General features: G+C 39.1%; 1 protein-coding gene across 9 annotated transcripts in view; it reads left to right on the top strand.

The window, feature by feature from the left end:
* FOXN3 (forkhead box N3) overlaps positions 1–21,267 on the top strand; it is a 173,600-nt gene extending 152,333 nt beyond the window's left edge. For 7 of the 9 annotated variants that reach the window (XM_042048345.1, XM_042048347.1, XM_042048346.1 and 4 more), the window contains 3 exons: positions 3,555–3,663; positions 11,179–11,202; positions 13,828–21,267. In XM_042048345.1, coding sequence (XP_041904279.1) covers positions 3,555–3,663; positions 11,179–11,202; positions 13,828–14,377 — 683 coding nt within the window. In that variant the 3' untranslated portion in view covers positions 14,378–21,267. The remainder of the gene's footprint in view (positions 1–3,554; positions 3,664–11,178; positions 11,203–13,827) is intronic. The other 2 variants (XM_042048350.1, XM_042048352.1) reach the window with 1 other exon arrangement.
* The last annotated feature ends 277 nt before the right edge of the window (positions 21,268–21,544 follow it).

Raw genomic sequence — 21,544 nt, 5'->3', positions numbered from 1 at the left:
AGGGACAGTGTAATAGCAGTTTATGTACATAATTGTTTTTACATTAAGTAATTAATGGAATTTTTCTGAAGGATCAGTTTTGATGCTTTAAATGCTGTAAGTAGAGATGAATGAGCAAGAAAGATCAATCTTACCATGGCACGTTGGTAATGTGGATAACTAGAAATTAATACCTTTTACCACTGGATTATTTTAATCCCACTTTCCATTTTAGGATGTTGGGATGGTTTTTTCCTTTATGGTTACATATATTTCCTGCAGGGATACACTCCATAGTCCAGTGTCCTCCTTCAGTGGTCCCTTGTATACAACCTGTCTGTTTGTCTGTCAGAGTGATGTAGTGGTATTGCTGCATCATAATTCAGAGAGTCCAGGGAAACAAAACCAAAAATCAGTAGCAATAACACTGCTGTTGCAAGCTGAAATAGTTACTGAATTCTGAGTGATGATTTCATTATACAGAGCTGTGATGTACTTCAGAGAAAAATTAGAATCACAGAGTCATGGTTAAGGCCTCTTCTGGCCTGAATAGTCTTACTGAAGCCTTTCAGTGAGTGGTGGCATGAGGCACAGACTGGTCATGATGGAAGTGAATTTCATAGACAGAACAAGAGACCAAGTTGTCTCTTAGGGGGTATTTTCAGAAGACAGCAAACTTCTGTATTTTCTTTTTGTACAAACATTTGTTAATTCTGGAAGGGAATGTGTGGAGAGAATGTGTGCGGGGGTGGGGGGAGTGTTTTAAATATGAAGCTTTTTAAGAGAGCGTTTCCTGGATAGCACACTGTGACTTACAAACCTGCAAAGGGTCAAGGAACACGAGGGACGGGTTCCAGTGAGGGTGTCAGTGTATAGAAATCCTAAGCTGTGAGACTTGGCACTGTATTTGATATAGATATAGGTATAGATACATATATAGGAGTGCAAGGAAAAAAAGGAAACTCAGAAGAGATAAAGAAGGAAAGACAGGAGGCTGTTTTTTGAGAATTGGTGAGGAAGCAAACAGGATGTTTTAAAGAAGCAATGGAAGTTGTCAGTAAGGCAGAGAGTAGGAGAAGAAAAAGAATAAGCATCAGTTAACTCTGCCAGCAGAACAGGATAATTAGGTAACTGTGGAAAGAAGAATTTAGGCATCAAGGAGCCTGTTGCTCTCTTTTTGCAGTAGCACTTCCAGTATGTTTGCTTTGAAGTTTTACAGTGTATATTTAGGCAGTATCCATAACTAACTGACACGTGGTTCTGTGCATATGCATATATGCTTCATTTCAGTAGAAAACTGTGGTTTGTATCACAGTGAAGAGAAAATGCCCAGATCTTTCTCACTCAAAGCTCCTGGTTCATTTCTTTTGATGGGACTTCGTAAACATAGAAAAACCATACTGTGTAGTGCAGTATAAAATCTGTCCTTCTTAAAAGTTGGTTGGAATAACCATGCCCGTTGGAAATTACGGCTTTTTATTGATCTTTTGGTATTCGGCACGTTTATCTGCTACTTTGAATTTACCTGTTACCTATGCATTTTAGGTTAGCCATATCCCTGAGCTGACTGCTTTTCTTTCATGACACTGGTGTTTTGGGCATCCCAAGGTCAGGCTGTTGAAACAAATACAATAATAAATTCAGATTTTTGAGTTGTAACATGAGAACATTCCTCTACAGTATGTACAAACCAGAACATCAGAGCAGTGAAAGCCTTGCAGTGTCCCCTGAGTGAAACAGGTTTGATCGATTTCCCATGAACTAGCAGTGAAAGAAAAAGTGTACAGACTAGTGAAGTATAAATAGCAAAATGCAATTTTAAAATTATTCTGGTCATTGAAAGCTGACCCAAGTTGTTATAAACTAGGTTCTGTAATTTTAGCCATTTGAGGCTGTACTTAAGCACCTAAATATAAATGACCTGTTCTTCAGAGGTGCTCAAAAGCAAGGGTGGGTGTAACACAGTGACAGGATTTGATCAGGGGAGTGATGTGCTCTCACAACCAGGGGAAAGAAGATTATTTTCCCAGAACTGATCTGTGTGGTCTGGAGTGAAGTAAGGTGAGCACCAGGACAGCAGGAGGGGAGTTGTTGATCTGGCTGATACTTATAGGAAGTTGAAGTGTACCTCAGCACCTTAGAACTACCATACTTCTGAGACTATACTCACCTGCTTCACAATACCCTAGTATTTCAGAGTGTGAGTATTTGAAGATGGGCATGTAAGGTGTACGTGTTGATTCTGAATAATTTTTCTAGTCTCCCTCTATTTTGTTTAAAAATAAATTCTGTGGGTGTATATAAAGGGATATGGTTTACATTTATCTTACATGTGTTTATATAATATCTGTATGTTTAAAAATAATACATAAAGAGTAATGATCATCATGCTCTTTTTGGACATTCCTCATGGGGGGAAGTTATGGTATGAATGATGACTTATAGTAAATAGAACATGTGTGAACTGGCTGGCTGTGGATGTTAAAGAAGCGAGTTTGGGTGGAGGCTGCAGGGAGGTTACTGTTCCGGCCTGAAGGGACATAATAGCAGTGCAAACAAATGCCATTACATGTAAGTAGTCCCTGATAAGGCCTAGACTAAGAACTGCATTTGGTAGTCCTGCATCTCACAGTGGAGGAGGAAAATCGTGAGACCTGCTAAGGACACTCTTCCTTTGGTAGTGCCTGGGTAGTGCTTCTCTGCTATTTGTTCAGCTGTCTGCCCTGGGCTGCGCAGGGTACAGAAACATGCCTGGGTAGAAAGCACGTACTTGGTCATAGGTTAAAATCTTGTTGGTCAGAGCTTCAGTTTTTGATCTGAAGCCAAGTGGAATGGCCCAGTGAAAGGTCTTGTCTGTAGTGGTCAGTACCTACAAGTTCAGTGTCAGTGGCATCAGCCCGTGTTGGGTGAGGGGGCTGGACTGTGGCCTGGCCATGTGCGGGAGGCACAGGACTGCTGCCAGGCTGTGTGGCAGGGTCACTGATGGCCAGAGACAGGGCCTGATTAGTGCTATAGAGATAATGCCATTTTAGCCTCTTCTCTTTCTCTTCCTGGTAAATACATATTTGTAGTTAATATTTTATTTTGCAGAAGACAGGGGGCCAAGATACTGCTGCTCAGAAAGTAAACTATGATGATAAAAAGCTGTGAACTGTGATCTTGCAGTGAAGTACTTGTGTTCTATTTATCTTTAAGGGATCATTGTTTCTTTTTGTAGACAAAATAGTTACATCTGTGCTCATAGCTGTTTTTGACTCCAAGCACATGCATTTGCAGCAGAACAGGAATTACAAAACAAAAGTGATTCAGTTGTACAAGGAATGATCTGCAGTAACTAGGTCAGGCAGTGGCTTCTGCAAGCCATGTTATCATTGGTTGACATGAAAATAGTGTTGGAAATAGCATGGCACTCAGAAGACTTGAGGCTGAGATGTCCAAGGTAAGCAGTGTACTGCACGAACCTCTCTAATGGTTTTTCAGTACATTGAAAAGCTTAAGTTCCACATTTTGCTCCTATATTTTTCTAACTTTTCCTTTAAAAGAAAAAAATGTTTTATGTTTTGTTTTGTTTTTAGTTCCTTCGGGAGTGATACAAAATGGAGCTCGAGTACTGAGTAGAGGAATATTTCCTGGAGCCAGGCCATTGCCAATCAACCCTATAGGAAGCATGGCTGTCGCAGTAAGGTAAGAGTGGCTCGTTGTGGGATCTGTATGAAATAAACTAGTATTTTGCCAAAAATGTAAAAGTATACGTAAGCTCTGGTAAACGGGTATTTTGCTGCTTGCCGATACTTCTGAGGTTCTAAATGAAACAAAACTCTGCCACCTAAAATTCTTGGGTTATCATCCTTTGCAGGATAGTCATGGCATATCTGTCTATTGCACGATGGTTTGTAAAAATCAGTTTTATTTTCACTAGCAAAGTGCAGGCAGTTTGTGGTGAGAACCTCCTATAGTGGCGTGTTTCTCTTAAGTGCAAATGCTTTTCCCTGCTCCTACCCTCTCTCCCTTTTCTTAAAGGCCTTTTCCTGGATTAATTACCAGAGAGAAGAGTATCAATAATATTAAAGCTAATCTTGAAAGCTATTTGAACATATAGCTGTCGTTTTGTTATTAACTTAGATCTTTGTGAGGCAGTTTCTTTCACTACAGTTTTATTTCAAGGTTATACTGAAACATTCAAGGGTAAAATGTTGTTTAAGATACTCAACTATCAGGAATCAGAGCAGTAAGAGACATCTAGTGATGGCAGTAAGAACTGTGGTTCAGTGGTTTGTTTTGCTTAAAGCAGTGCTGGTTTATTGGTGGAAGCACAATTTGCCTCAGGTGTAGCTCCATTTTCTGTCAGTCACAACAGAGATTAATTTGGTCAAGTGTACTGCCAGTGCCCTCCTCTTTCAGAGCTCTCAGTATCTGCAAAAGCTATTTCAGCTCAGGCAGTTGGGTATTCTGGGTGGGGTTTCATAATTAGTGCTGACCTCGCTTTACTGGGCTGTTCCAATTACACTCTCTTTTCTCTGGAAGAGGCTGCAAGGCAGTGAAGTAAAGTATCTTGGTGGGTCTTATTCATTACTATTTACATGGGGGTTTTTTATTTTTTATCCCTTTTCAGAACCAGTGTCTAGCCCTTTGGGTGCAGTATTTCCATCCAGTAAATGGAGAGAAAGACAGAGAGAGCCTATGACATTCATGTACTCCTGATGCTTAAAATGCAGAGGGGAAGACACTAATTGGAATAAAATCCATATCTTTTGATGAGCAAGTTTTTCAGCTGTTTTTCCCATTTGCTACACTGAAGGGATGCAACCCCAAGGGTCATCCTCCAGAATTCTGCAGAGTTCCTCTCCATCTCTCTTTACCACAGCTTGGCCTTGCCAGCGGCAGGGGTCAGCTCTCTTCATCAGCTTTGCCCCTGGCTTTACCCAGGACTTGTATTCTGCTCCAGTGAGGATTGCAGAGCCGTGGGACTACTGAATCATTAATTATACATAATTTTTATGAGGTGTCGAAGCTAAATGGAGAACATAGTGGTCTGAATATTCTCTCTAGAGTTCATCTGCATTTCCTGCTTAGACTCTGTTTCATAATCAGAGTTGACTCACGGAGGAGCTAGAACTGTTCTACTTCCAGGCCACTTGGAAACTTACTTTTGTAGGCATCCTCAAATTGCTGTGCTGTAAAGCTGTATAGAGTTCAATTTTATATGTTTTCAAAGAACTGTTCTCATGTTTTTTCCTTGCAGGTAGAGAACAGGATCTTTACCAGCTACCTGTTAATGTAGAGTTGGGAAATTAGGGATTTTACCCCTCCCTTGCTTATGTTCTTTTTGCTGTGTCTCACAGAAAAGCATTTATAATTAGTTAATGCAGACATTTCTAATTCTTTTTGTTCTCTTCTCCAGCCTCAGGCAGTATTAGAAATAGCTTGCTATGAATATATTCCTGGTGTGCATAATGTCTGCTTATATTTAAAATCTCCTGCAATATCCCCTCTTTTAATTCTTGAAAGGCAGAGGGAGGCACAGACAAGAAGCTTTGAAATCTTTTGAGAAGTTAGGGGACTCCCTTCAACAGAGCAAGTTCAGCAGGAAGTTTTGTCTTGTTTCCCTCAGGGATAATACGATTCAGAATTTCTTTAGGAAGAAGGTCAATCTGGATTCACAGTGCCTCTTAGAACATCATCTGGTCTTCTCAAAACTGGATACCTCTGTTATCAGTTCCTGTGAAAATTACACCGTTTCTTGGTGCCAACCCCTCTCCTCAGATACACAGGGCTAAATAGGACCTGTCATGTTGAGCTTTCATGGCATCTCATGAGAATAACTTCTGCTTATAATGTGCAGCAGCGGAAATTTACCACAGCATCCATGCAGCCTTCTTTTGCAATTAAGAGTAGGAGGACTGCTCTGATTGGGCTGTCATTCCTGCATAGAGGACGAAGGTCCAATCAGGCTGGGAGGGGATGTTTTCAGACTTGTCTAGGTGCAGGAAGGTTGATTTTCCCTGCTAGTTTTTACCAGGAGGGAGGTCTGGGCAGCCATGGGAGGTGGTGAAGTCTCCTGTTAAGTTTTCTGCAGAAATTGTGTGCCTCTGCCTATATATTGAGAAGCCAGACAGCTTCTTTCCAAGACTTTTAAAATCAAATGTATATTTTCTTGAGAAGTGTTCCTTTGGTGCTGTAAATGGAAGGTCTAAAGCCACCTAAAGTAGGTAGTTTTCATCATTCTCATAGAGGACCACTAGCATTTTATGGGTAGCAGATAGTTGCATAGTAAATTAAACTCTTAACTGTTTTTCTTTAGTTACCATATGTAGGAATCACGGGTTCTCCTGTAAGGTGCTGGTCTTCTGTTGGGACTTTTCTTGTTGTCTGAGCTGTTTATTTCATTTTGTGTCTTATTTCCTCAATATCTTAATGGTCTTTGGTTTTGTCGTCCCCCAAGCTGGTGCAAATAACTTGCAGTATGTTGTCCTGTTGTGCAGTGCCATTAGTGCCAAAACACAGTAACAAAAAGTTTGGTCTTGGGTTAAATTCGCAGTTGTCGTTAGGTGGTGTGTTTTGACTAATCTATTACTCAGAAAGGAGGCCAAAGCTGTAGCATTGGACTGCGAAGATGGAATCTGTGATTTCTGATGTGTTAGCTCCCATCAATAGGAAAGTTTATTGTGCTGTTCATCTTCAATAGTGTGACTGAATGCATTGGCATATTTTGTTCCTGCACAAGGTATTGATGTGTTGCTCTTCCCTTGCAATTACATGCAATTGCTTTATATTTTATATCTAAAATAAGGTACAGTTGAATTAAGTACTTTGGGTTAAAAAAACCCTCCTGAAAATTATTTAACAAACATGATTTTCTGTGAATAAAGAGTTGCAATTGAGGAGATCATCGTTATTGTGGAGTGCATTTGGTTTAAATTGCACAAATAGGCCTTTCATTCCAAGCTAATCTACAAATGGAAAGGCATCCCACACTATTTTTACTTTGAAAATCATCCTCTGGTGTTAAATCTCCACAGCAGAGCATAATTGGATGTGTTTTGACAGTAGCTTTTTATTTACTTTATTCACACCACTTTTAGCTTGTTTACCATCCATATTTTCCACGTTGTGGCTGACAAGTCTAAGACCCACCCAAAGACAGCAGGGAAAAATAGTGCTTCAAAGCTGCACAGTGTGTAGCATGTCTCTAGCATGAGATCCATCATATTTTGGGTATATTTTTGGCAGACCATATCCCCATATAGTTCCCTGAGAGAAACTAAAAGTAAATGCCGTGATAGTCTGGATATGTAGAAAAGAAAATACTGACTGGCAGAGGTATTCAATGAAAGCAGGCAAAGCCAGTAGTTCCTTACGTGCAGCAAGGAGTTGGTTGTGAAAGTGAGCCCTTGCTGTTCCTATCATCATCCATTGGAAAAGATCTTTTAAATGTTTTCCTAGGAGGACTTCTGTGTTTGCTTTGGTAGGGACAGTCAAAGTGGCTGGTGCATATGGCATCACGTGTCTTGGCAAGGTGCACGAAGCTCCTACCGTATATAATCACCTTGCACAGGAGTCAGGTATTACCTGTTACATCAGCCTCGGGAAGAGCACAAGCTTGAAAGTTGATCTCACGTTTCAGACTACATAACGTCAGTTTCTGTACATCCAGCAGACAGCCTCCACCATAATATTTGTGATTTTCTCCAGTTACCCATAGTGTGTGGGTGGTTAGTGACTATGTCTGAGTCCTGCTGCTGTGCAGTAGAACTACTGAACCTAAGCTTCATCTGCCTAATGTGGACAAATCCACTAAGGTGAGGCTGATGGAAATTCACCCCACAGAGAATCTTACCAGCTGTTTAGCATAGGCCTTGTAATTTGATTCAGGTTATTTTGCAGAAGATGTTTTACAAAATAGCCTTGGTAAGTTTTTTTTTAAAAAACTTCTTTATGTGCTACATATGCCTAGGTAATTGGTTAGATTACTTTTGGTACAGTTTGTTAGAAATACCTTGGATTTTAAATTACTGCAGGTTAAAAATAAAAATTAATGGAGAATTACATGGTTTTTTTCCCATTTTATCCAATTCTTCACAAAACATTTGTAGTTTCTCTGTCCTGGTTTTGGCTGGGATGGAATTGATTTTCTTCCTCTAACCAGTACAGAGCTGTGTGTTGGATTTAGTATGAGAATAATGTTGATAAAATGCTGATGGTTTAGTTGCTGAGTAGCACTTGTCCCAAGTCAAGGACTTTTCTGTTTCCCATTCTCCGCCTGTGAGCAGGTGCACAAGGAGCTGAGAGGGAGCAGGGGCAGGACATTCTGTAAGGGGAATAAAGGGAGATTCCATACCATAGAGCATCATGCCCTGTACATAAACTGGGAGAGTTGGCAGGGAGGAGCTGATCACTCCTGAGGGATGGGTTGAGTTGGGAGCAGTTGTATTGTGCATCCTTTGTCTTTCTTGTGTTTTATTCCTCTTTTTGTTACCTCTCTTTTCCTCATCTTTGTCATCGTTGTCGTTCCTGGTTTTGTTATTATTTACTTTATTTCAAAGTGTTCTTACCTCAACCCATGATTACCTTTTTCCGATTCTCCTCCCAGCCCCCCCTGGAGAAGGGAAGAGCAAGCAACTGCATGGTACATAGTTGCTGGCTGGGGTTAAACACAGACATTCTCAAGGAATTTCACAATTACCTGTAAATTGCAAACAAGCTTCCCAGAGAATTTCCCTCAGTAAAAAAATACTTCTATTCAAGTTTCCAAGATAAAATTTTTCTTTTTCATAAGGAAAGCAAGTGCACCTGCACTGGCAGAGCTACAGCTCTTCCTCGATTTTAGGAATTAAAAAAAATAAACAAAAAAACCCCAGAAAAAACCAAAACCCTCCAAAATGCAACACTAACAAACTTTACCTACTTCATCATGAGTAGATTTTAAAATACCTGTTCTGCTCTTAATACCACAGTTCCTTATGCAGCTTCTGATCACTGGGGCATGACAAGAATGAGTTTTGTGCTTAACTTTTTTTGAAGATGGAAAATGGTTATTTAGGTTTATTTTCATTTTAAAATTATAGGGCAATTACTAGATTATTCCTTGGGCATAGCTTTTATTATTGTGACTATTTCTCATGCTGGCTTTATTTTTGCTTCTATTTTCCTCCTTTGAAGCAGCTATTCAAGCAGTGATTAAATAAACCAAACATAAGAAGCATGTGCAGAGTAGATGCCAAAGCATAAGTACAGTTATTATCATTCACTTACATTATCTGTGAACGATTATTTTTGCTTAGATAAAGGAATTGATAGGTATTTCCTTTCATAAATTCTTAATTGTATCTTTGTAGTGCTTATCACTGGCGTGACCAGCTTAACAAACCCCAAACCATCCTTGTTGCACTGTGTTCCCCTCCCCACCTGTAACGGGCAGGATGAGTTATCCTTGGGAGCCAAAGGAGTCCTTTAATAACTAAAGGACAATAGCGCTGACTGACCTGATCATTCTTTCTTTGCAAAATGCACAGGGCTCCCTGTGTCTTAACATTAGATCTGCTGTTGATACTGCTGGCAGTTCATGAATGGTATTTACTGTAGTCCTTTGCACCAATTTTTCTCTGAAGTACCTTTGTAAGAGCTTCTGTCACTATTGTGAGCAACTCACTGTTGACTTTTAACTCAGTAACCCCGGACAGGAATTGTACAGCAAGTGAGCACCACTTACATTTCACATGCTTGCTCATCCTTCTGTCTGCTGGTCTGTAGTGGTTTTAAGAAGCAGTTCAACTAGCTGTAGCCAAAAGTTCTGACTGTCCTGAATTTCCCTTTGAAATAAAAAAAAAAAGTGTTGGTTTTTTTTTTTAGCAAACCTGGAACATGTCAAAGTCTACATACCCAGCTTACCTGTACTGCTTTCTTTGTATCTTCTAACTGTGCGTTTCCAGTTACATACAAAAACTGTCATCTATGGGTACACAGTATCTGTCATCCAGAAGGATCAGAGGTAGATTAAGGTGATATTTAAACTCCACATAGGTTTTTTTTGTTCATCAAAGGAATATACCTGTCTCAAGTGTGAAATACAGTAAGTATTTTTCAGCAAAACCTTTGCCATTTTACAAACAGAATGTGATTACCTATCTTTCTTTCAAGCTAGCAGAGAAATTTAAGGAAGATATGCCATTACTTGGTAAAATGACAGACTTACTTTTGTCTCATCCTGAGGAAGACCTCTCTTTGAAAGGCAGAGGCACTAACACTGTGCAAAGGATATTTCCTCTAACTTGAGACCCAGCTGCTGTGAGTCCCATCTGGCTTCTGATGACATCGGTAGCAAAATTCATATCCATTAACAACGGGAATGAAGTCAGACTTTCAGAAGTCCAAACTTACTCCTGCACTGCTTGAGGATTGTGTCATTCTGCTACAACCAAATATTTAAAAAGAATCTGCACATTGCTTTAGGCTCAGATCCCTCAAGTAAATAAGACAGTCCATGTCAGTAGGCTGAAAAGCTCTAGAGACTGTCCCATGGACTTTCCTGAAAGAGCAAGCCACTGCTTTAAAACATGAAAATATGTCAGTTTCTGAGAATTTTGAAATAAAGTTCTGAACAAAAAAAGGGGAAAATGAGGTATCACTCAAAATAAATTTCCCCTCATTGTTATAGTAAGCACAGAATTCTTAAATACCTTTTCTTCCCCTCCATAATTTAAAAATACTCAACATCAGAGCAAGTGCTTGTTAATCTATTTGTTTCAGTAACAAAGTGAGAGTTACAACCAGAGCTGTGAGCAAAAATAGATTGAGCTAGCCAAAATCTGTCTCCTGAAACCCAGGGGAGTTCTGTCCCCTGATGGTCTAGATTGAACTAAGTAGATCACAGATTTATTTTGTAATGAATATATGATGGTGTAAGAGCAATGTAGAGCTTGAGAATGTCTCAGAAGCGTGTGTGGAATATGAATTGTTTAGGTATTAGTTCATTCAACTCTTAATAATCTGCTAATATCAGTTATAAGTAATTCATCTAATGTTTGAGCTATTGCATATTAAGATACAGATCAGATTAATTTACTTTCAGGGTACATGACTTTTGATGTTGTGAATATCCTAAAGCACTCTGCCTGTATAACTTTTTACTTTTCTGCAAATATCCTTTGCTAATTCTCTCCTTTACCTCCTTTCTCTTCCTTTTTCTATTTCCTCAAGCAGAACTGGTTGGAAATCTTTCAAAATGTAAGTGAAACACAAAGATTTTTCTGAGATGCAAATGCTGTCCATTTCCTGACCAGTTCCACCATAGAGCCCTTTCTTGTGAAGTGTATTGGTATTTCCTTTTCGCCCCCTTTTTTTTTTGGAGCAATTCCTTTTTTGCACCTCTTTGTGAACTTCTGTTTTTCTTTACCAGCATCTCTGCAGGCACTCACTGTGGGATGCTAACCCCATAGTACACCTTCCCCTGGGACGTCCCTCTGTACTCCCCAGGCATTTCATTCTATTTTTATGCTGATTTGGAAGATTTGGGATCTGGATTAAGTCCACAGGCAGAGCTTTTGAATCCAAATTATAGTCCCCTTATGTAAAGGCAACACTAGAGACTCCGGAGTAGGGCAAGTCAGGGATATTTCTTTGGCACGTGGTTGTGCTGCTTCGTGGAGCTGTGGCTTTCCTTTTATTGACAGTCTCTTGGTGCAAACTAACAAGAGTAGATCTAGATAGCATAAAAATGGGCATCTTGGTTTAAATCCCATCCATTAGAAGCCTTGTTCACTGACAGTCAGTAGGAATCTTATTTGAGTTCCCACCTATTCTGCCCTGTATTTGTTTCCTTGGAGCAAGAATTGATTGTTATTTTTTAATGGAAGATTAGTAATGTGTGCTTTTTAGTGAGCCAAATTGCTCTGACTTTCAGCTGCCTAGTAAAATCAAGTAAGTTTAATTTTATGCTAATTTATGATCATTTTTAACATCTGTAAATGTAAATTTACCCAAAAAATGAAGAATCTGTCACTTAAAATGCATCACATGCTTCCTTGTAATGGCTGATCTTAAGGAGTTGGTTATAAATTCACCTTACAACTAGCTTAGTATGGATGATTTCTTCTTCTAAGCATTTGGCATCCTCTAATGACAACCCCTGCAGTTGCAAGCCATCACAGAGTAAATGCAGCTGGCTTGCTGCACAATCATGAATGACATTGCACTTAGTTATTAATAATTGAAGGAGCTTTGTGTATTTCTTCTGGGTTCTGTATGGAATTTATGGATCATACATCTACTCAGAAATCTAGGCAAAAGTAATTTTGTTGAGCAAAAGAGGTTGGCAAGAGGCTTTCTTTGCTAATAAGTGTACCTTCTATTCTATACATTTCTTTGAAAACACTGTAAATAACATTTGGAATGACCGATGAATTTGCTGCCTTCTAGCATTGTCCTGTCACTGATTCATAAATGCAAGAGGGTTTCTTATCTCAGCGAGCTCTTGCAGCCAAGGGCATTTAGATGAACGGGAACTGTGGAATTACATACCGCTCTTATTTTTCCCACCTTTCAACCTTACATGTCAGAAATGGATAACACTCTGCTGTTTCTTGTGTGAGGAAACCATACATGAGATCCATTGCCTGAAACCTAAAGTACTTTCCCTTTTTTAAAGTAGAAGAGCAGTAATACTCTGGACTTGCCACTGTGCCATTCCTCTTAAGAAACATATGTGTTCAGTGTGTGCATTTAAGAAAGGGGTTTAGTCCAACACTGCCACAAGTGTGCAAAAGCACTCCAGTGGTAGCACAAAGATGGCAAGAGAAAAATCAGTTTTAAATCAGTTTGTCATGTAATGGTTTAAAGAGCCTTCCTTTTTTGTTGGATTTTTTTTAACTGACAGGTTCAAGGCTGGTAAACTGGCAGGTGGCAGTGATGATGGCTTCAGTCAAAGACAAGCATCATACTCTCCTTCTTTTCAGAAGGAGTTAAGTATTGCACAGAATCAGTGCCTTCTTTAATAGTATTGTAAGCATGATGTTCTGTTTTTTAAAGTCAATGGCGATGCTTTTCAGTCCAGAAATATACTTTTCAGTCCAGAAAAAAAACCTGTGAGTTTTTAAATATATCATGCTGCAGTAGTTCCCGCAGCACAGGGTGCCATAAAACCAAAGGAAGAAATGACAACTTCTAGAGAAAATCCAGATTTATTTTTTCTACTGCTTGTTTTGAACATGTTCTAATATTTTCTTGGCAGCTAGTGGCTTAAGATTGTAGTGCTTTTAAGGTTATTTATTAACTGATCAGAATCAGAACTGGGACTGGACCTGGTTGCTCCTTTTCTTGGAAAGAGTCCTAAATAAAAGTTGTTCCACTTCCAGGAGAAATACCTCCTGCACTTGGAATGCTAGAGTTGGAAAGTGTCTTTCAGAGGAGGCAAGGAATTACCCCAGAAAGCTAGTGTCTCTTCCCCACGTTTTTGGTAGTATCACTTTATATGAAAAAGAAGAGGAGCTATTTATGCAGCTTATTAGAGTTTATTTACCCAGCAGATAAAATAATGTTGGGAGTTTTTAATTTTTGGAAGTGTAAACTATTACATGAAAGTTAAATCAGTACTGTTTACACATCATTTATTTGTAACCATCCCCTACTTGTTCCTGCCTCTTTGTGCTGTTTTGCATCCTTTGGCTTGTTTTGTATGTCAAGTCCATTCTATGAGCAATTAGGCTTTGAAACCGGCTTGCATGGACGTTACTTTGATAGTCACCATTTCAGTTGTAATTTCAATTTATCTGTCAGTTGGCTTTATCATCTTTTGCTTTGAAGCAAGATCATATCTCTGTGGCTTCTAAGACTCCTTGGATTTTTTTTCTACAGGAATGGAATAACAAACTGCCGGATGCGGACGGAAAGTGAACAGTCCTGTGGCTCTCCAGTTGTTAGCGGTGACCCAAAGGAGGATCACAACTACAGCAGTGCCAAATCTTCCAACCACAGGAGCACATCCCCTGCTAGTGACTCCGTTTCCTCTTCCTCTGCTGACGACCAGTATGAATTTGCAACTAAAGGTAGCCAAGACAGCAGTGAAGGAAGTGAAGTTAGCTTCCAGAGCCACGAGAGCCATAGTGAAACAGAAGAGGAGGACAAAAAGCAAAGTCGGAAGGAGACCAAGGATTCTTTAGCTGACAGTGGATATGCATCCCAGCACAAGAAAAGGCAACATTTAATGAAGGCAAAAAAAGTACCAAGTGACACACTGCCTCTTAAAAAGAGACGTACAGAAAAGCCCCCTGAGAGTGACGATGAGGAGATGAAAGAAGCAGCAGGATCACTCCTGCATTTAGCAGGAATTCGATCCTGTTTGAACAACATCACCAATCGGACGGCAAAGGGGCAGAAAGAGCAAAAGGAAACCACAAAAAATTAGAACAAATCAATGATTTGTTTGAACTTACAAAGTTTTGTTTCAGCACGTCAGGTGAATTCTAATGATTTGTGGCAATATCAGAAATTTTTTCCTTTTTTGTTTTTCTTCTATTTCTTTTTGTTTTGTTTCTTTGGGGTTTTTTTTCTTTTTTTTGACCCTTAAGATTTTTATTTTTAAAGGAGATCGAAGCCATAGAACTCATACTGACACTCAGCTAATTTACAAAAGCTTTTCATTTTTGAAGACAAAAAGTTAACAAAAAAAGAAAGCCAAAATCGCCATTGCTTTCTCCAGCTTGTCAAAAATGCATGGTTGAATACGCAGTGATATCAACATTAATGTGATGGGAGTAAAATTGGGCACTTGGAAATCCCTCTTATAGCAGAAGAGCTGTGCATAATTTAGTATTCATTCAGGCCTGGCCCTTAAGAATTTTTTTTATGGCCTTACAATTGGGGTTAGAAGTGAATGTGAATAAAGAGATTTGTGGGAAGGAGGAGGCGCGTACTTCTCAACCAAGAACCATCTAGTGGCACTTGGATATGTTGTGCCATACAAGTCTTTGGACAGCCACTGGTGGCAACTGTGCAAGCAGCAATGCACTTCTAGTGTGTCACGTATTCTATGTGGCTCATAATGTGAAGACTGATAACTCTTAAGTTTGAGGAAATTTAAACTATGTATGCAATGGGTTTCAGTGAAATAATGAAATGGGAGGGGGGTCACTGTTAGTAGCATCGTTAACCATTGAACTCTGTCTTCTGTATTAAATTGAAAGAATGTTCAAAAAGCCATAAGCCTGAAGATTGGCACTGCGTGCAAAAAGTAATAGTAATAGGGAAAAACAAACTATGTCTTCTAAACTGCCTGAGTGAAAAGCAATCAAGTCTAAGAAATTACAGTAGATACAATGTGCATCAGAATCTTTCTCTGTGGATCACATCCTTGATCTAACTGGGGAAACAAAGCTACAAAACCTGCCATTAGTAGTATTCTGTATTTAAAAATAGAAGGAAAGCATACTGGTGAACAGTAAAATTCAGAAGTTCAACAAAAGAGCTCCTACACTGCCCTCAGAAATGAGTATGCAGTGACCATCAGTCAGGATTCATCTGTGCAAAAATACAACAAATTTCCAGATTCAACCAGCATAGCCAGCAGAAGAAATTTGATCCACATTGCATGGATTCTTTAGGGAACGGGGGAAAACAAAAAAGCAAACGATTTTTTTTATTCAAAGATGACAAAGTTCTTGTAAGGTAAATAATGTATTTAGCATGAAGCATGAATTATTTTCATATAAATATAGAAAATAGAGAAAAAGGCTATGCCTCTAATTTTTAAGCCCTTAGGCTTAGAGTTTGTTTTTGGGGTTGTTTTTTTTTATTTTGTTTTTGTTTTTGTTTTTTTGGTTCTTTTTTGTTGTTGTTGGGGTTTTTTTGAAGCAGGTGTTTAAGGTTTAACCTTCTTCAGGGACAAACACTGACTGTTGGGGAACTTACTCTGCAATATTAAAAAATAAAATCTTCATGCTCTGGTAGGGCTTGGATGGTTGAATTATACTGCCTTGTCTGCACATTCAGCCCCCCTCTCCCTACTTCTGTTTAAAAAAAGAAAAAAAAAAGAAAAAAGTAAAAGTGTGTCCTTTCTTCGTCTGTACATGTGTAACATGACGCAATAATCTGAGGGCAAATTTAGTAGTGAGTGTGTATGACAGAATCAAGAGAATAGTGGGAGGTTAATTGAGGAAAACTCTCTGATTTGATTCAGGAATAAGTAGACAAGAAAATAGCTTTGCTAATTTGCCATGAAAAAATGAAGTTAGTTAAGAGCCTTATGGAGGTGTCCGGATAAAAACCAGTGTTACAGAGAGTGTAATTCAGGTACAGTGCTACTCTCCTGGTAAGGATAACTATGAGACTGAAAATCACTACAGCAGAGAGAAGCTGTGAAATAAACAGAACAGTCTCTCTCACCTGGATTCTTGCATTTGGCATGAAAAATTCTACACTTAGAATATTCTAGAGGCAAAAAGAAAATCCCAAGAATCAACCACTTAAGAGAACAAAGTGGTTGGTTTCTTAAAGAGTATAGGTTTAGATTTATCACTAACAGCTGTTTCAGGCAGCAGTTTCACCAAGATGGATCTAGTTTATGAAGAGTGAGTTTAAAAAGGGTTTGACTTCCTACTCAGTGCAGTGAGCTAGAAGTTATATTTGGAGATGCCTGTGATGTGTGTGTTCAGTTAGGAGGTGGAAGGACTGGAGGGCAGGCTGGTCTGGACCTGGTTCTGTGCTCCACAAGCATTTTGTAAAGAACAGGGCAGCACGGCAAAAGAGTGCTTCTCCTCCCATCTCAGCCAGCATGTCCTGGGATCTAGGAGCTGCCTGACAGCTGCCAGAGCTCAGCACAACTGCCAGCTTTGGAAATAAGGAAGGAGAGAGCCGTGGATAGTGCAAGAAACAGCCTTGTTCCTCTCAAGTTTGCAGAGGCCGATGCATGCAGGGTTTATTCCCAGCATTAGTTAAGTCAGGAGTACATAGATACTAACTTTTGTTGGCTGCCTGCAGCCCTTGAGATAATGTTGGGGAAAACAGGAAGGACCAGTCCCTTGGCCAAGTAGCACAGAGATGAATGAGCCATAACGTTTCCCTTGTCAGACTGGGATCATCAGCTTCTTCCCAGGTCCATGCTCTCTACAGCCAAAGTCTACAGGCAGTGAACCACACAACCCTGTACAAGAGAACTTGTTCTTCATCTTCTACAGACTTTTGGGAGAGTCATTTGAAATAGAAAATACTACAGTATCACTTTGCCACCACCTTTGCTCATTAACGCATAGTTGTCTCAGTTCAGGAGTGGCTTAATACTATCAAAAAACAGCACTGAAGAATCGAGTGGCAGAAAATACAAGCCATGGCTCAGCATCTCTGTCCTCCAGGGAAAGCTACGTGTTTGTGTGCCAGTGGCCAGATTTCTGTCCACAACCCTAATTCCAGAGCAACTTCTCTGATTGCAGTGTGTCAGTGCAAATGAGATCAGTATCTGCTGAACAACAAGTACCATTCATTAATGTGGACTCTTGGTGGCTAAATATATAATTACCACTAGTATTACTCATCTTAGAAAACAGTCATTTTGCATAAATATCTAATTAGGCAAGTTATCTTTATACAGATATATATATAGATATATATATATAACACCTATCTAAGACTTCAACAACTCCTCTATATACTTGCTGGTAAACCTAAAATGTTGGCAAGCATCTATTTTCATGTAAAATTTGTTTCTCCTAGTCTGATCTGCTAGGAAGGTATTCTTTGGTAGGATTTTACGAAGTTATGTTCAGGAACCAGCAGTTTAGGCTGCCATCAATGGATTATTTCTGGTGTTTAAAAACAACTTGTCCTTATTGATGCTTACTCTGACTGTTGATGAGAACTACATAATTTGGATTTTATAAAATATTTAGGAGTCACCTTTTAAACCATATTTGTGCCTGGCTGACAGTGGCAACTTTGTCAGAACTGGTTCTACTCCATCAGAGAAGTTCTCTCTTTTTTTTGTAAGAACTGAAATTGATTTGTTTTCCAAGAAATACAATGTCGGCTTTTAATGGAGTTGTCTTTACTTCAAGTGAATGATGTCAAAACGGAGTGGTAATTGCACTGTATTACAAACTCTCTCACTTGCCAGATATGAGGTGGTGTGGTTTTGCTTGTTGGCTTTCCTTTTAAGCCATTTTGGGGTGAGAAGTTGTCAAATCTCTAACTTTCCATTCTTCTCACTCTATCAGTATTGCCAAATTAATGTTTCTCCAAGACAGGTGGGGGCTAGGTCAGCAAGTATTCAGTGGCAAGTTTCACATAGGCATGAATTGTAAGGGTTGCTGGACTTCATGGCGGGTTCCTTTGGAATATGCCTTTTGCAGCAAGAAGCTCTTGCAGGCCAGAGCTAATGCCATAAGCAGATTTCACCGGTGTCTCCAGGGAGGTGAAATCTGCTGATCATGCTTGCATTCTGCAAGCAGCTGGATGTCCTACTGCATTTTGGTGCAGATTCTCCTTGCGTTTAAAAATGCAAGCACAGGTCCTGAACAGCTTAAATGTATCACCCCATAGCTGTTTCTGAAAGCAGTCTGCTGCTGATCTTCTCCTGGCAAAACTGGCAGTAGTTCTACAAAGATCACAGGGCTTTCCAGCTGAAAAGCCAATGTGGGAGCGAGGAGGTGTGCCCTGTAGGACTAGAGAACTGTCCTGAGACTCTTCTCTCCAGCAATTAAGTTGAGGTTCATATTCTGGTTCCTCTCATACCTTAACAGGAGAAGGGAATCCCAGAGGAGATACACTCGCTGCCAGTGTTCAGCTGAATTACTGTCTACCTGTGGAAAAGATACAGAAAAAAGCTGGAGGCTGCATTCTTCACTGGAGTGAGGTAGAGATACATCAACATATTTTAGCAGAGAATGAAATCCTAAATTGTACACCAAATGGCACCACAGATAAAATTACCAAAACAACACTTTGTCCTGGTTTCTTGGTAGTGGTAACTTACTTTCACTGAGATTTTAGCTCCGATCCCAATCCATATAAAGAGGTAGATGACAGAATCATAAAATATGCTGAGTTGGAAAAGACCCATCCGACTCCTGGCCCTGCACAGGACACCCCAAGAATCACACCATTTGCCTGAGAGTGCACAATCTGAGGTTTTCTGGAACTTGAAGGTGTCTGGTCTGCTTTGCAGTCAGTGGAGCTATAGACACCCAAGTGCTCCTGGAAGCCTTTACAGTTTCACTACTACTATTATTACTGTTATTACAATTTTTGTCTTAATCTGACCCTAGGCATTTTTGAAAACATTACTCTCCTGTGCTCCAAGATCAAAATAAAACTACTGATAGAATGCATTTCCAATGCAATTTACTTCACTTCATGGAGAATGCAAACCCAGCTCCTTTGGGCACATCACTACTGCCTGAATAGCTCATTGGCATATTTTATAGGAAATATTTTGAAACATTTTCTTGACTTTGCCACCAAAAGAGCATTCGAACCATGCGTCCTCCTGATGGTAACAGAGTATCAGTGTTGACCGTCTGACCAGTTAAGTTTTAGTAGTGTTCTTCACAGCCCTCCAGTAATATATCAAACACTGTTATGCACATAATGCAGCACTGTGATCTAATTTAAATAATACTTTTTTATTATTTATACTACTCTATGTAATATACATCAACACTTTGCTATATAACCTAAGTGATAACCCTCTTCTTAGTTACCTGCCAAACTCTGAATTTCTGTTTGGTTTATATTGCAATTAGCACAGTTACCAAGTTGTAATAATGTCTCTTTTCCTTTGAAATGGGATGTGTAAGTCAAACAATACATTTTGTGTGTTTCTGTTTTGAGATGAAGTTTATAAGGATTTACACACAACATTCGGTGTTCTGTATAAATCTGCATACATTTGTAAATTCATCTGTTAATCCCCTTTTATTTAGAAAGTTTTAATTGATGGTGGTTTATTAGGGGTTTTTATTTTTGCATTTTTATTTTTAGTACTGGTTATTCTTGAATTAAGCAGAGACTTGTCAGCTGGGTTGCTTTATCTTTGATCATGTACATGACCTTATAATTCTTCCACAGTTCAGCAAACAAGTACTAGCTTCACTGACCAAAAAAAAAAGTCTCGACCTAATGTGTCTATGGTGCTGTATTTTGCTGGTATACATTTAAAACCAGAAATGATTTAAAGGTCACTTTTGAGTTATTCTAATAAGTAGCCTTTCCTGGTTTGGGGAGTTTGGGTTTTGTTTTAGCATTGAAAACAAGGTATATTTATCTGAAGCTATGTAATGGTTTTTCTACTGTATCACATTTCCTTTTGCAAAGAGGGGAATATTGACGTGATTTAACATCCTTTCACAGTCAGTGGAAGGGGGTTTTGTTTCACTTTTTTAGTTTCAGTGGATTTCGTTAGGCTTTGGATCAGGCCAGCAGTTACAGGAGCTCATCATCTGAGGGTTTAAGGGATAAATGACAGCTTGTGCTGGCCTTCAGTGCTAGAAGGGATTTTACCGAATACTAAAACTACATGCTGGACTCTGGAATGGCTGACAATCTAGAAATGGGAATCTTTTTCATTTGTTTACTCTGGCCTGAAATCCTAAGACCTTCTTTTTTTTTTGTTTGGATGACATTGAACTTGAGTACATTTTTAAGTTACTAGAGCATTGTACATTTTCGGAGTATGTGTGTGAGACAGCAATTGAAAGTCATACCTGTATCTGATAACCAGTTCCATGCCTGCATCATTCACACTCACTACTTAAAACTGCCATGATGTAAAATGTTGGGGGGAATGATTTGTGTGTGTATGAAAAGCATTATGAACTTGTACATTTTTTTATACTCTGATCTGTAATTTCTGAAGTATTTTGTTTTACAGAAAAAGTGATAAAGCAATCAAAAGACCAAGAGATTTAGTATCAATGCTTAAGGGTCACAGGACCTTAACTGGCCAATAAGTTAATTTAGTACAGTGATAAGCCAATTTTTTTTCCTGTACTTGGTGTCTGAAACTGCCAATTTCATCAATATTAAAATACGAACTGTGATGGGGAATGAACAGTGATGTTAAGTTGTATTTGTGTTTACCTAAATGAGCAGTCCGAAGGCAAGTGCAATCAGCTGATCTTTAGGAAATATGAAATGGTTGATTTAGAGGCATACTTGCATTTTACATTTTCTTGATGTGTAATCATATTGCCAAAGACAAACTATTTCATCAATTATTATTGTAAATAACACTTTCCCAAAACCTACCATAAAGTTTCTGTGATGTATTGTCTTCCAGTTGCAATAAAAATTACTGAGTTGCATCAATTGAAGAAGTGTATTTCTCTGAATATTGGTTTCAGAATATGCCCACATAGTAAGATGGAACAACGGTGGTTGTTTTGGTTTGGGGTTTTTTAACAAATTAATTCCTTCATTATTAAGTAGTTCTGGCCCTTGTGGGATGTTGCCTGTATCTTCACTGCTGTAGATACCAGCTCATGTTAATTTCCTGTCATGTGCAAATGGCTAGACAAATTAAACTATGTTAAGTTAGGGTCTGATCTTCCTTTCTCATCAGTTTTGCAGCCCAGAAACAAAGCTG

Source organism: Corvus kubaryi, unplaced genomic scaffold (assembly GCF_017639235.1).
Source record: "Corvus kubaryi isolate FWS band 111438036 unplaced genomic scaffold, C.kubaryi_AGA036_p1.0 66, whole genome shotgun sequence".
NCBI lineage: Eukaryota > Metazoa > Chordata > Aves > Passeriformes > Corvidae > Corvus > Corvus kubaryi.
This window is presented reverse-complemented; position numbering and strand designations above follow the sequence as displayed.